Source organism: Puma concolor, chromosome B1, assembly GCF_028749965.1.
Source record: "Puma concolor isolate L17-30 chromosome B1, mPumCon1.1.hap2, whole genome shotgun sequence".
Taxonomy (NCBI): Eukaryota; Metazoa; Chordata; class Mammalia; order Carnivora; family Felidae; genus Puma; species Puma concolor.
Genome location: NC_141670.1, coordinates 138672387 through 138688754, shown reverse-complemented (window position 1 = coordinate 138688754; position 16368 = coordinate 138672387). Strand labels below are relative to the sequence as shown.

Genomic DNA, 16368 nt, shown 5'->3' with positions numbered 1-16368 from the left:
GATATTGCTTTCATTAATAGAAGTACATAAGATGTTCTTAGAATTCTGATTCTGAGTTCATCAATTATGAGCCACTCTCAATCTTTTTGTATATCACAGAGTCCTATGAAAATATGATTAAGACTAAGGAAAAGAAACATAAAATAAACATCAAACATAACACTTTGCTTATAAGTTCATGGACTTGCTGAAGTTCATTCCTGTATTGCCTATGAAGGTAGGTTAAGACACTTGCTGTAGATGTTACAATTAGTTTTTTCATTAGAACATACATTTTTATTGGCTTTTTAAAGAAATTTTAAGTCATTTGCTTCTGTGAAGATGGAAACATATTTGTTATCAAATCATAAGTACTTATGTAAAACACCAATGGTCTAAACACTAGCATTTTAGAAGCTTCAATAATATCCCACAATGTCTCTGCATCTAAGAGTACCTATTATTTTAAACAGACATAGAGCCAGATTCTACTGCCCAGGGGATTTCATTACACCAGTTTCCCATGACACTTATGATAAGGAGGAACATAATTAAGATACAAGTGGATATCACAGGACTCTCAAGAAATCACATTTTTTAAAAAGTTTTTTTTTTCAATGTTTATTTATGTTTGAGAGAGGGAGGTTGCAAGCTGGGGAGGAGCAGAGAGAGAGAGAGAGAGAGAGAGAGAGAGAGAGAGAGAGAGAGAGGCAGAGGTCAGTCAGCACAGAGCCTGATGCAGGGCTTGAACTCATGAACTGTAAGATCATAACCTGAGCTGAAGTCACACGCTTAATGGACTGAGCCATCCAGACACCCCTCAAGAAATCATGTTTTAAAGATACTCATTTAGAACCCATTTAGCTCTAGATTTACTTTATCTACATATAAATTACAGAATAAAGAAAGTATGCTCAAAACATGATTCACCATTTTTTAATCAAGAGCCACAAAAAGGGGTACTGAACTATACTCAGAACATTCAGCTTATGAAAGCAGCAAGTAATATGCAAAATATATTTTAGAGGAAATTTTCTTTCAGACGATGTTAAGTCCTATCTCTTTTAGAAAGTATCAAGTATCTACTATAATTCATTAACTAAGGATTCTAGAAAACCAAATTTTTAAGTGCTTCAGTGTTAAACACCAACATTTATGTCCCAAAAAACCTATTATCACCAAAAGCAAAATAAATCAAGGGTAAAATTAGTAAGTCTCATGTCTCCCAGGAAATGTCAGTCTCTAATAAATTTCCATATCGCTTAGCTGGTGCTATATTCCCTTATTCTATGAAAACAAATGATTTACTGAGACTACCTCAATGATAATTTAATTTCTTTAGGTTTTTATAATCAACATCATCATTGTAAAGGAAGACTATTAGTTACCAAAATGGGAAACTCCTTGACTTTATCCTAAACATCTACATCATTGTGCTGGTCAGTAAATTAACTATATTAGACCAATCCATGACAGTAGGACTGGATGGGGAGGTGAGGGCTGAATTAGAATCCATAACTATCTATGAATGGTGATACAGCACTGGCTAAGGGGCAAAAAAGAAGTCTGAAAAATACGATAAAACTACACATGGGACAAAGATACAGAAAAAAACTGAATTGTTCATACTTAAAGTCACTTTATACCCATTGTTATGAGTATAAAAGAGCCAATATTAAAATACTATAAAGTTACAAGCTAATAAATTTCTTAATTACTTAAGAAATTCAATTCAAATTCAAATTTATTTACTTTAGTGTAAAGTTTACTAAGAAAACTAAGGCAACAGTATTTAATTAAAGAGAAGGTTAAGTTGAAGATATGATTCATATCCACAGTGATTAGTGCCTGGGCCTCTGACTACAATAGCCAGTGGGTGAACTTGCTGCAGGTTGAACCTGCCTGGAAAGTTTTACAAAATCCTGATACCTGGGCCCCACCTGCAGAGATTCTGATTTTCTGGGATGTAACCTGGGCACTGAGATTTTTAAAAGCCCTTGAGAGGATGCATTTGCAGTCAAGGTTGAGAATCATTGATCTAAAACCATTTTATCAGTCAGCATTCTCTTCCATGTAACCTTAGAATTCTTTGCCTATTTCACATATACGAATCTCACAGTTAAACTTTCTTCAAGGCTAGGACCTTTAAAATCGACTGTAGTTATGATGTTCTACAAGAAATAACCAGTGCTTGTTGAATGAACAGAATATATAGCATGTAAATCATGATAAAATAAAACAGAATATTTTTTAAAGATTAACATACTTGCTTAAAAATTTGCATATCATTTCTGCTACGTTTTCACAGTTCTTCTTAGTGGGACAAAAAACTAAGCAGGAATAATTGGGAATAACTTCTGTCACCAATGCTACCAAATGATCAGGATCCATCTTTTTCAGAGTATCAGAATACTGTACAACAAGATGCAGGAACAAGGTAGTTAGCAACCATGAAAACCTGTCATTTTACCAGTGTGCTTTGAAAGGTAAGTAAACCATCCTTAATTGTGAAGTTCTCATTTAATAAATCTGATCCTTTAAAAGAAAAGAAGAGACCCAGATTAAATTTTAAAACGTTAAGTCCCACTTTTAGGTTATTAGGGCTTTGTTAGGCATATTTAGTTTTAAATTACAGAAATGAAAATAGTAAATGTTTTAATAACCCCACTGCATGTTCAGCTCCACTGGAGCAAAACAAAAAGTCCACAGAGAGAAACACAGATTGAGCCTAATAATGATCAAAGGACCATATAGATAAGATATGCCTTTCACTAACAGTTTTCAAAAACACAGATTCAATCACATTACAGGATATATTTTCAGAAATAAAAAATGTACTCATCAAGTAGACATAAGGAATTCAACATAGAGAAAAATATAAAATTATTTAAAAATCTCACTTCCTTCAACTTTATTAAAAACTAAGATACAGATTTAGAATATACCTTTATGGAATTCTAAACTATTGTAAAATCCCTTTCTTCTCTTTTTAATATACTTTACATAAGTCACAAAACATTAACATAGTAGACATTAACATTTTATATACAATATCTGAACTACATAGCCCACAAAAGTTTCTTCTTGTTTTGTGCTTGTTACTGAATGAATAAACATTTAAGGGAGAGGTCTCCAGATTTTCTTGGTTCATGGAGCCCCAGGGCCAAAAGAAATACCTAACAGTTTTGTTTATTAGGTATTTAGGTGCAAACAACTGAAGTACATATTTCCTCACAATTTCGTAGCCATTTGAATAAATAATACACATCAGTTGAGTGAAAAAGATACTGTTATTTCATTTTTAACCATAATAACTAACGAACAGGATGTGCGCACAACTGAGCACCCCATAGTCTTCCAAATCTTAGAATCAGATTGGACCTGGCTACTCTTTTTTCTGTCCCACGTTGACTGTCACACAGTATTTGTTTACAGTAACCAGAAAAAACAAACAAAAAAAAACTTCACTAAGATATAATATCATAGAAAGGAATACAGTGTGATCTAATGTTAAAACTGGAAACTACCTCAAAGTGGTAGTTTGTATGGTGTCCAACAGATGTCAAGCATCCACTGTTTCTCTCAAAAATCTAAACTATCCTACGGCACCCATGTGAATCTTATGTGGTGCCCCAGGGCACCTAGGCACAAAGCTTGGGAACCTCGTGTTCAAGGGATATTAAAATGTTACCTTATAATTCAGTAGACGTGAAAAAGTCATGCCATTCTCAGCTTTGCTGTCAACCTCATATATCGCATCATTTATTTTCAAATATTCTTTTAATTCAACCTTGCATTAAAAAGACATTTGCAATTAATACCACATACAAATTCCTCTTTCCAAGTTTAAAATTTTGTGAAGTATGTTGTAAAAAAGGACAGCTATAGAAAAACTGTCGCTTTTCTAAGGTATGCAAAACATGCTTCAATTTAAAAGTTTTTTCTTTACCATTTCTTTGAGTCTCTTTTCCCTTTCAATCAAAGTAGGGATTAATACCCTTAAAGAAATACTTCTGAATTGAATAGCCACTAAAAGGAAACCAGACACTTCTGTTATTTGTCACAAGAAGTATAAATAAGCCAATGTTCACACTCTTTTATTAAGGAGTTATTTGTGTTATTCCTCAAGATCTAAAATTTTCTGTCTCATCAGTCATCAGTTTTAATTCTACATACCACGATATTCTCTTTAATTTAAGTATTTGTAGACAAAAGAAGTTTATGAATACAGTTCATTGCATTTTTAAAAGAAGAGTGTCTAATTTGACTATTAAGGTCAGCCAAGTGTCTCGAAAATTCTCCTCTTTGATGCAAATGTAAAAACATCAAATTTTAAAATTAAAGTTGGCGATTCTCAATAACTATTTTCTGAAAAGCTATTTAGACACTGAATATGCACATGGGTACTGCAGACAGAGCAGATGTTCACTATAAGCTACTTTCAGATAATTAAGAAATATATTTACTTTTTTAAGTCTTTTGGGAATACCATTATTAGGGAGTTTAAATTTAAATCCACATGAAGTCTTAGCTTATTAAAAAAGCATTGTAACTACCAATGCATAAATATATGAAAATATTTTAACTTTTGAGTTAAATGCTTTTATATGCCAATGACTCAAAATATGAATGACTAAATTCTGAGCAAATGAAAGAATTTTTAAGAAGAAGTAGAAAAATAGAATGTATCTGGAAAATTTCATTCAATAAATATTCATTGAAGGCCCATAAGCCAAGTATTGTTGAGGTGCTACAGACACGCAAGTGACCCAAGCTAAGATCCTGACCCCATGGAGTTTATGTTCTTTATACACAAACTCTTATTAGCATGCAGCTATGGTGACTGGAATTATATCCCTTCTATGGTATACCTACTCTATGGTATTTTTTATATGGTATGTTAGCTACTTTTCTTCTTTTAAATGATTTGTTTATTTATTTATTTATTTATTTATTTATTTATTTATTTATTTCTGTGAGAGAGAAGGAGAGGGCACACACACACATGCATGAGTGAGGAAGGGGCAGAGAGAGAGACAGAGAAAATCCCATGAGGTGCAAAGAGAGGAGAGATGGAGAGAGAGAGGGAGAGAGAGTGTGGATCCAGCTCACCCAAAGTGGGGCTCGAACTCACAAATTGTGAGATCATGTGAGCCAAAGTCATATGCTTAACCGACTGAGCCACCCAGGCGCCCCAGCTACTTTTCTTTCTGAGTAAGATGATATAAAACAAATCCATACAGCGCAAACCTTAGGTACATACTGGTCTAAACTGACTGGTGTAATATTCTGCTTGAAGGAATTCTTGAAGGTCTTCAACATTGTTCAGTGTTGCACTCATGCCAATAATCTGAGTTGTTTCTAAAAAAAATCCAAAGGATTGAGTAAAATGTGTCATTTAGTGTATCAAAATAGTAATTTCAGCAACCTTTTAAAAATTTTATTTTATTTTTAAAGTTTATTTTTATTTACTTTGAGAGAGAGAGAGAGAGAGTGTGCTGGGGAGGGGCCAGAGAGAGAGGGAGACAGAATCCCAAGAAGGTTCTGCACTGTCACGGCAGAGCCCGATGTGAAGCTTGAACTCATGAACCAAGAGATCATGACCTGAGCCAAAGTCAAGAGTCAGATGCTTAACTGACTGAGCCACCCACGTGCCCTTAGCAACGTCTTTGAGTTCTGTATTCTTCCTGAGTGATCTGGGAAAGGAGGGAGGGAAGGAAGTAAGAAAAATATAAAAATATTACCAGAGTATTATTCTGGCAGTCAAAGACTGAAAACTTTCAGGTATCTTGACAGCTACAATTTGGAATTTTACAGAATCTCACACTTGTCAAAAAGTCAGATCTTTATCAAGACTTCTAAACAACAATAATGAGTATAAATATGCTTGTTGCTGACTATCTGGACCATTGTTAGGAAGAGTTATGACATGGTCCACAGGTATGGCTACAGGCAGATGAACAGTGTAGGATGTGGGGCTGAGTAGGTCCTGAACTCTTGTCATATAAAGCCCTTTATGGGATCTTGCTATCAGGTTGACAATTTTTTTTTTTTTTTTTTTAAATAAAGGTGGAGTGACACTCATGTGGCTGCATGTCCTGGGCAGTATAAAATGGCTGCTTGCCATAGGAAAGCAACTCCGTTAGGCAGGTTTTATGACTATCACCCATTTTTAAAAATTTTTTTATCATTGAAATATAGCTGACATACAGTGTTATATTAGTCTCAGGTGTATAACACAGTGATCGACAATTCAGTACATTATACAATGTTCACCACGGTAAGTGTAGCTACCATCTGTCATTATCATGGACTATCTTCCCTATGCTGTACTTTTCAACCTCATGACTTGTTTATAACTGTAAAGTTTGTACCTTCACTTATTTCACCCATCCCATTATCAACTATTTTTGGTGCATAAGGAAACAGAGGCACAGTTAATATAACTTGCTCAATATAACTTGCACATGTGTCGTTAAAAGTGAGTCAGGATTTTATTCCAGCTCTAGAGTCTGTCCTCGGCCATGTGGTAACACATGATCCCCTATACAGACAGACAGTAGGGAAATCAAGAGAGAATGTTTCAGCACCTAAAAGAAAAAGGAATGATAAACAACCAAATGCTGAAGAAAAATAAGACAAGGACAGTCAGTATGCACTGGATTTGACAAGCAGGTGACGATTTGTCTCTCTTCCTCTGCTTTATATTTTTCCATGGAATTTGTCACCATCTGATACGCCATATGTTTTCTTCTTTATCCGTTGACTGTCTGCTCACTTTCACTAAAACAGGTTCAGTGAAGGCTGGGACTCTGTGTTATTCACTGCTAGAGCCTTAGCACTTAAAATAGTGTCTGGCACAAAGTAGGAACTCAGTAATTGTTTTTAACGAATGATTATAAAGTGCTGCAACCTGCCTAAATAATATTGCTATCAAAAATTGTAAAATAATTCTTAATATTTGACCTTTATAATTAATCACTTTTCCATATATTAGCTCTTGCAATATATAATTTAATAAGTCATTGCAACAGCACATCTATGAATAGGAAAGAAGACATTTAGAATAAATATTTCATATACATTGAAAGACTATTTGATGTTGCAAATAGCTCCTTAAAGTGACTACTTACATTCACTGGTCTGATGATGAGGATACTGATGGTGGTGGCAACAATAAACGTTTATCAAGTGCTATGTGCTAGGTAATTGTTGAATGCTTTACCTGGTTAACTCATATAATCTTCACAACGATCCCATCAGGGTGGAACCATTATCCCCATTTTACAGATGAAGAAATAGGTTGAGTCACACGACTAAGTACACACAACTAGTAAGTGGAACAAGATGTCCTCAAACGTTAATTTCCTTCATATTCACAGCTCTACTCATATACCGTTTCCTCCAACAAAAGTTTATTAAGTTTACTTTAGAAGTAAAAAAATCTAAGGGGCGCCTGGGTGGCTTAGTTGGTTGAGCATCTGACTCTTGATTTCGACTCAGGTCATGATATCACGGTTCGTGGGTTCGGGCCTGCGTTGGGCCTGCTGACAGAGCGAAGCCTGCTTGGGATTCTCTCTCTCCCTGTCTCTCTGCCCCTCCCCCACTCATTCTCATTCTCTCTTTCTTTCTCTCAAAATAAGTAGATTTAGAAAAAAGAAAGAAGTAAAACTAATGCAGAATGAAAAACTTAAAAAAAAAGGAAAGAACGGGGCGCCTGGGTGGCGCAGTCGGTTGAGCGTCCGACTTCAGCCAGGTCACGATCTCGCGGTCCGTGAGTTCGAGCCCCGCGTCGGGCTCTGGGCTGATGGCTCAGAGCCTGGAGCCTGTTTCTGATTCTGTGTCTCCCTCTCTCTCTGCCCCTCCCCCGTTCATGCTCTGTCTCTCTCTGTCCCAAAAATAAATAAACGTTGAAAAAAAAAAAAATTTAAAAAAAAAAAAAAAAAAAAAAAAGGAAAGAAGTAAAAAGCTAATGCAGAATGCTTGAGTATCTTATTCTGTTACATAATCTAACTAATGACACAAGTCTTTCACAGGCTTCCTGAGTATAAATCAATTCTATTTGAAAAAATACTTACTGCTAGTGTAGAGGACTTTTGCTAGGGTCATTTCCAATATAGCCCCACGGCTTCCTTCACCAATCATGTGTAACTTTGAGATTTAAAAAAAAATGGGAGAAAAGTAAATTTGCATATGCCTACATAGAACACGCATGTATTTATATGAAATCAAGTAATCTTTGCTTTAGAATTCTTAAGCATTTTGGATATAGCAATTAGAGTACACATGCATTGTACCACTGATATTTTATGTTAATGAGGCTTGGGGGCAACATCCTGACACACCTGGAAATTGATAAGCATCATTATAAAATTGAATATACACATACACATATATTCACTCTTCAAAAAACATAACATAAAACCGAATTTAAGATTACTAAGCATGAAATGTATTCATCTGTATTGTCTACATATTAAAATAAATTACTTATCCTCATAGAGGTACTAAGTGGACCCACATAATAATACATGTTGATATTAATTAATTAGCAATAAAATATAATTATTCAACAATTATTCATAAAATGATAAACTATAAAAGCAGTTACTAACCTCATCTACAACAACCAGACCCAGACTGCCAATCCTTCCGGTTTCAATCAAGGAGTTCACCAGACTATGTCCTTTTTCAATAGTGGCAATATAGAGAGATTTTTTTTCCCTTCTTTTAATTGGGGGAAACTTTCCTTTGCTTCCAGCATATTCTTCAACAAAGAAACCCAGTTCTATACCAAAACTTGACAAACCTGAAATCTAGAATATCAGTTAAAATAAGCAAAAAATTAGATAATTAACTCAATTATTAAGAGCTCATGTCTATTTTTTTAAAATCTAAAATAGTACATAATACCAATGAATGAGAACAAAGTCACAGACAAGACACATATATCTAAGAAATGTCGTAATTCACGTGTGGCTCTTTGCAAAATGAATGCAACTTTTACATTACATAATCAATGTGAAAATAAATTTCAAATGTTTCCTCTTGATGTAAAAAAAATCAGCATAACTCACTTATTTTGATAAAATAATCGATTACTTTCTGCTTGAAGAGGCAGGCTAAACAGCAATAGAACGTAAAAAACATTTTTTTAAAATATTTATTTATTTTTGAGAGACAGAGCACAAGATGGGGAGGGGCAGAGAGAGAGGGAGACACAGAATCCAAAGCAGGCTCCAGGTTCTGAGCTGTCAGTATTGAGCCCGATGTGGGGCTCGAACCCACAAACTGTGAGATCATGACCTGAGCTGAAGTCATTTGCTTAACCGACTGAGCCACCCAGGAGCCCCTCAACGGAATTTTTAAAATGGAATTTAATCCACCAGTTTACAAAAAAATAAAATTCTTCTTTTAAGAGGCAATTAGTATTAGAAAAGACTTTTGGTAGGTTCTACATACTGCTTTGCACATCCCCAAAATATTAATTCTCCATCATTAATAGAAGTACCTCTTCTTAGTCAATAAAAAGTTGTTACAGGAATGCCTGGGTGGCTCAGTTGGTTAAGTGTCCAACTTCAGCTCAGGCCATGATCTCATGGTTTGTGAGTTCAAGCCCTGCACTGAGCTCTGTGCTGACAGCTTGGAGCCTGGAGCCTGGAGCCTGCTTAGGATTCTGTGTCTCCCTCTTTCTCTCTCTCTCTGCCCCTCACCTGTCTGTTCTCCCTCTCCCTCTCTCTCTCAAAAATAAATAAATACACTTTAAAAAAATAGTTGTTACATTTATGGTACCTTTTCTATCTTAGTATGAAAATGTTAACAAATACTGCTTGTTAAAAAAAAAAATCGCACCTTTTCTTGGACAATTGCCACATATGGTAGGATCATTAGAACATCTCTCCGCCGGCAAAGCAGTTCTTGCAGCATTAAAATCTCAGCCACAAGGGTTTTTCCACCACTCGTTGGCAAGGAATATATTAAGTTTTTTCTTTCTTGCACAGAATTCAGTGTTAAGCAAGTATGTTGCCATTCTACAGAATTAAAAAAAAAAAAGAAAGCATTCCTTTCCCCTTCTACAATTCAGTCTTAAGAAAGTTTTCTAAGAAGGAAAAACCAAATTCCATTCTGTGTATCAATCTCCTCATAATAATAAGTATAATTATACATACTTGTTAAATGTCAAACATCCCTAGTCCTCGATGGGCAAGCCAGTGAGAGTCTAATTCTAATTCAGGCCTGGGCAAAGAAGTGGGTGACTAGGCCACCTATTCGCCAGCTGCACACTTAGGTGTAAGATTCTAACAGAGCAGGTAGTGATCTCGGGTATCACCTGAGCCATCAGAGGAGCTAAAGGACAGTACAAAGATCTGTGTGAATTCTAATGCTTCGCTCTTATGCTCTGCAAGGAGATTGCTCATCTACCCACACAACATCCTAGAGAGAAACAGGGGACGGAGGGGGAAAAAAATCCCATGAGGTTTTATACATGGTTAGAAAGACTATTCAACCGGCTATTATGGGGAGCTGAACTCTGGCCTGAATACCATTTTGAGCTGTAAGAATATTGAAACCACAGGACTAGGATTCTTAACCGGCACATCTAGGAATTCCACAATGTAGCAAGGTGGAATTCACTAAAAGGACCAAATCAGATCCAAAACAAAACTAGAGTTTTGAAAACTAGAGTAACTACTCTCAAGGATAATCTGACAATGTGGACCATCAAAAGTCTTCAAAATGTGCATCAGTACTTTATCACTAGGAAAATGGGCAAAGGATATGATAAGACATTTCACAGCAGGAAGAAATATGAATGGCTAATATATACGTGAAAAGATGCTCAACTGTTACCTACTCGGTTGGCAAAATAAAATACAAGTAACTACTAAAAATAAATAGCCCCACATATAGAAATTCTGGAGCTGACTGGGGACAAGGAGACATTCTTATGTGTGGCTGATGAGAGCATAAAATACTATAATCTTTTTAGGGGTGCCTGGGGGCCTCAGTCAAGTGTCCAACTCTTGATTTTGGCTCAGGTCATGATCTCACGGTTCGTAGGATCAAGCCCTGCATCAGGCTCTGTGCTGATAGTATAGAGCCTTCTTGGGATACTCTCTCTCCCTCTCTCTGTCCCTCCCCTCTCCAAAATAAATAAATAAATTAAAAAACAACAACAACAACAACCCTACACACTGTCTTTGGTCTAGTAGTATTGCTTCTAGGTCTCTACACCTATAGAAATAAAAACAAGATTATGTGCAAGATGTTCATCATAGCATTACTTATATAAAACAAAGAGCCATCAAAGGGTAAAGGTTGGATAAATTATTGCAATCATATGATATTCTTTACAGCCTGAAAGCAGGTGGTAGACTGATTTATACATGCTCAATATATAATGAAAGATTATAAATGTGTGTTAGACTGTAACTAACCAATTATGTACAGATTATTAGAAAATAATATATACATAGAAAAGTTGTACTTGAATGTATTACATTTTCCAAAAAAAGTTAAACAAAAAAAGGTGACTACTAATAGGATATATTGCAAAGCTTTAAAAAGTTACATCTGAATAACAGCCAAATGACTAATTTCTTACATTTTGGTGATTCCCAAATGTTTGCAAATGACTTCTTTTCACTTTACAAATATTTCAAAAGGGGGACGTGGGTGGCTCAGTCAGTTAAGTGTCTGACTCTTGATTTTGGGTCAGGTCATGATCTCACGGTTCATGAGTTCAAGCCCCATGTCTGTGCCAACAGCATGGAGCCTGCTTGGGATTCTGTCTCCCTTTTCCTGTCTATCCCTCCCTTCTCCCCTTCCTCCCTCCCTTCTCCCCACCAAAATAAATAAATAAACATTTAAGAATAAAAATATTTCAAAAATACTTAAATACTTATGTTTAATATTTAATACTTACATATTAAAAATATTTCAGGCTGGTATTACCCATTATATATGAAACTGTAGGTATCTGTGCAAAAATACAACTTGACCATATCCGCTTTTCATCCAACTCAGATTTTTTTAAAGTATAAAATGACAAAATAACAAATACTTAGCAATATCACTTATCTTCACCCATTAAAAAATGATTAACTTAGTTCTCAACATTTATGGAAAACCCATTAAGCATGCAATTCTATGATAAAAAGGCAAAAAAATAATAACAGTGTAAGGTTGAGGTTCTCAAGCTCAGTGGTTCTAACTTTTGGCACACCAGGATCCACTGGAGGGCTTGTTAAAGCCAATTGCCAGGTCACACCCCCAGAGGTTGATTCAGTAGGTCTAGAGTGGAGCTTGAGAATACTTACTTCAATGAGTTTCCAGGTGCTGCTGCTGCTGCTGTCCGACAATTACACTTTCAAAACCACTACTTTAGCCCAATGAGAAGTGACACACTTATTTATGCTTTAAATTGGTCATGTCATCGAACCAGATTGATAAGCAAAGAGAGCTTTAAAAACTTGTTTTTTACTCAAGTTCTTACTCAGAAGCTACCAACATAACAATTGACAGTCATTACCCAAGTCTCATTTCGCATGTCCTTGACGCAGAACATAGCTTGCAAAACAACCACGATTGTTACTTACTTTTTAATAGGCCAGGAACTAAGGCTCAGAGTGCAAAACTTGTGTTTAAGTGACAGGATCAGAATTCACAACTAGGCTGACAAGCCCCAGCAGTTGAGAACCAACCGGAGCCTACCAGGCACAGCGGTAGTTAATTAAGAAAAAGAGGAGTCAGAGATAGCCCTGTCCTCAGAGAACTCGCTCTGGCAGAAGATGCGGATTAAACAAAGAACAAGGAGGTAGGAGAAAAGCAGAGGGAAGAAAGTGAATGCCTGCTTCAAGGGCAATACACACCTTTAGCTCTTTAACTGCAAACCTCACAATTTAGAATTTATTAGACCCTTTTAGTCTTACATTAGACTTTGTGTCCTTTCTCCACCTGGTTGTCTTCTCCCTGAGATGAGAACCGTGTTTTCATATGGTTCGTAAGGTACTAACACAGGAGTTTCAGAAACACTTATGAAGTGATTGGTTGATAGGCTCATCTTTTGAGGATGGCAGCAACCGTCCCTTCTTTGTCTAAAGTGGCACATATCTGAAATATATGCAAAGACCCAGGATTTTTGAAAAAGACTACAACATTTATTGTTATTAATACTATCTCTTTGCACTTAACTCAACTTCAGCTGTCTTCAGAGATGTTTCGTTTTAATCAGTGGTATTACTAATATTGATGCTGTCACTCAAGACATGAGTAGTAAAAGGAATTTCAAGTTTTGGTAGAGAAGACAGAGCCAGCCAAGGAAACACCAGCTAAGAAAACTGAGAAGTAACTAGACGATCAGAGATAAAAACAGGAGTGGAATGTCAAGAAGTCAAGAAGTCCGTGTTTCAAGGGTCTGGTTAATTGTGTCTGGTAAGCTACTAAGAAGTTAGAAAGAACTAAAAGTATTGGATTTAGACACCCTAGTCATATCTCAAGTGAGAGCACAGAACCCAGAGTTGGAGTGGGCTGAGAATTGTGAGGTGAGGAAAGGAAGACAGCAAAGATAACAGATTTGAGAAGTGTGACCATGAAGGGAAGAGGTTCAGTAGCAGCAGGATAGGAATGGAAGGCTTGAGAGAACTGATATTTTGATTCATCTGAAGATGAGATATGTGACCACGGGAGCATCTGCTTTCTACTGATTTGCACAAGTATTATGGTAATTATGGTAAATGTTTTTTCATTTCAGCAAAAAGCATTACCATATAATTTTCCAATTCCCTTGAACTGAACATAAAGGTCTCTCACTTTGCTGGGTAATGAATAAAAAGGACCAAGGTCATCTGATGATGACTCAATTGTTTTCTTGGCAACATTAATCTCCTCAGATAGGAGAGTCTCTTTGAGTTGTTTAGTCTTAGAAAATATTGGTGTTTGGGCCTTGGCATTTCCAGTCATGGCACTTTTTAGATGTTCTTTAAGACTTTTTCTTCTATTCTCCTCTGAGCTAGTTCTGACTTTAGAAGAGGGATCATCAGTTTGCTGGTGTTGTTCTATGCTATTCTGGGGTAATTCCTCATTCACAGTCTTGTGGGAGGAGGAATTGCAATCCCTCTCTTTGGTAGACTGATCGCCCAAATCATTTGAAGAATTTTCAAAGTATAAAACCTGGGAGGAAGGTATATCATACAAAAGATCAGGTTCAGGTTCAATACAGACATCTTCCTGCCTACTCTGGTTCTTTGTGTGCTCATCCATTTTTAATTCAGTAAAGTTGTCTATGGTAGTAACGCTGAGTTTGTTGTGTTTGTCGCTTTCTGAACAAAGATCGTCAGTGGCAAGGTCTGAGGCATGTCTCCTATGTTCAGGAAGCTGCATATATTGTTCCAGGTCATCAACGTGAGCTAAAAAAGAGTTTTCAGCAAAGCTATCATAGTCACCAAACATGTCCTCTTCACTGTCATTATTCTGGAAAGAAAATGAAAAGATTTATGGTCAATTCTAGCTTCACTATAAATAAAAGTTTCAGTCTCAGGCTATACCAAGGTATAATTATATGGATCATAGACCTTAATGTAAATCACCCTATGAAATGGATATTATCGTCTCCATTTTACAGATGAAGAAATGGAAGCCCAGAGTGTGTAAGTGATTTGCCTAAACTGCACTCCTAGTGTATGGTGATACAGGGATCCTGATTTAGTCAGTGCCAAATCCTTAAAGGTAATCCTAAAAAGGTAGCAAGACCAACCGACATCCCTTGAAATGTCATCTCACTAGAAGCTTCTGGTAACTGCACTATCTTTTCCCCTCCCATACTCCAATCTAAGACCAGCTTGTAACAGAACCATGCTTGTTCCATTGGACATTCCAAGCAAATTCTGTTCCTAGGAATTTGGAATTGAAAGGGTGGGTCTGCATACGGACTTGGGATGATCTACTAAACAGAGGAGATGTAAATTTAGAGGTAGCAGTACAGTGAAGTGATTAAGAAAGCAAGATCGGAAGGGGCACCTGGGTGGCTCAGTCGGTTAAGCTACCGACTTTAGCTCAGGTCATGATCTCATCGTCAGTGAGTTCGTGTGGAGCTCTGTGCTGACAGCCCAGAGCTGGAGCCTTCTTCAGATTCTGTCTCTCTCTCTCTCTCTCTCTGCCCCTCCCCCACTCACTCTCTGTCTTTCAAAAATGAATAAATGTCAAAAAAAAAAAAAAAAAAAGCAAGACCTGAAGTCAGAAACTGGGTTTGTTGGGCGCCTGACTGGCTCAGTCAGTTGAGTGTCTGACTTCCGCTCAGCTCAGGGGTTTGTGGGTTTGACTCCCCAATCCCCCGCATCAGGCTCCCTGCTGTCAGCAAAGAACTCACTTCAGATCCTGTGTCCCACTCTCTCTCTGCCCCTCCCCTGCTCATGTTCTCTCAAAAAAAAAAATAAAATAAACATTAAGAAAAAATAAGTGTTTCTTAACTTCTCAGGGCCTGATTAATGTTGTAAAATCAAGATAATGCAAATAGCTTAAGCTTAACAAAATACCCCGCACATAATGAGTGTGCAATAAATGGCAGATTCTATTAGCACAGTAGGAACAGCAGTAACCTGGAAATCTAGATTTGCATCTCAGTCATGCAACTTATTTGCTGCAAGTATGACTTTCATACCTATAAAAAAAATGAGGATAGCAAAGCAATAATACCTCACAAGTGAGGACTAACAGCGATAACAAAGACGAAGTAAGCAAATGAAGGCTAGTAGATAATTGGTCAATTGTTTGCATCTAAGAAGGGAACTGCCGAAATTTTGAAGTTTCAAATTCCATCACTTCTACAGCTGGTCTCCCAGGGTTCTTTCAGTGGGCATGCACGCTAGGAGACCTGGGTTTACATCATCGCTCCAAAAGTGGACAATGAGACCAGGACCTTGGGGAATTTGAGAGCTGAGGCGGTTGTACCTCGACGGGCTGCACCTCCGCGGTTTTCTTCCGCCGACTGCCAGCCATCATCTTCTCCTCGTCCTCCTCCTCCTCATCGCCTGGCTGGAGATCGGCGGCGGTGGGGGAGGCAAAAATGCTCTCTAAGCTAGGCCGGTTCCTTTTGCGGACAGCAACCCGCCGGCGGATGCGGGAACCACCTTCATTCATGGCAGGGGCCGAGGACCCTGCCCGAACTTCGTCCCGCGTGACCCAGCTGCCAAACCCCAGTGGAAGAGGGAGTGGAGCACTGAGCGAGGGTAGCAACTGACGGGAAACCGCGCTCGCCTGTCCATCCACCTTAGGGTAATATCGCAAATCAATTGCCGGGAGGCGGGGGGGGGGGGGGGGGGGGGGGCACTCAAACCGGAAGCGGAGGCCCGAGCAGAGGGGCCCGCCTTCTCCTTGTCCAATCATAGGTGT

The 16368-nt window shown here is 37.4% G+C and overlaps 1 protein-coding gene across 11 annotated transcripts in view; it reads right to left on the bottom strand.

Moving 5' to 3' along the window:
- Window positions 1–16116, bottom strand: part of HELQ (helicase, POLQ like) — a 41722-nt gene extending 25606 nt beyond the window's left edge. For 7 of the 11 annotated variants that reach the window (XR_015250367.1, XR_015250368.1, XM_025921853.2 and 4 more), the window contains exons 1-8: window positions 15928–16116; window positions 13746–14451; window positions 9832–10010; window positions 8595–8795; window positions 8058–8130; window positions 5243–5340; window positions 3671–3769; window positions 2246–2391 (exon numbers count right to left, since the gene is read on the bottom strand). Coding sequence is in view for 9 of the 11 variants with exons in the window: in XM_025921853.2 (XP_025777638.2) it covers window positions 2246–2391; window positions 3671–3769; window positions 5243–5340; window positions 8058–8130; window positions 8595–8795; window positions 9832–10010; window positions 13746–14451; window positions 15928–16116 (1691 nt within the window). In the remaining 2 variants the exon portion in view is untranslated. The other 4 variants (XM_086704685.1, XM_086704691.1, XM_086704692.1 and 1 more) reach the window with 4 other exon arrangements.
- Window positions 16117–16368: the final 252 nt, after the last annotated feature.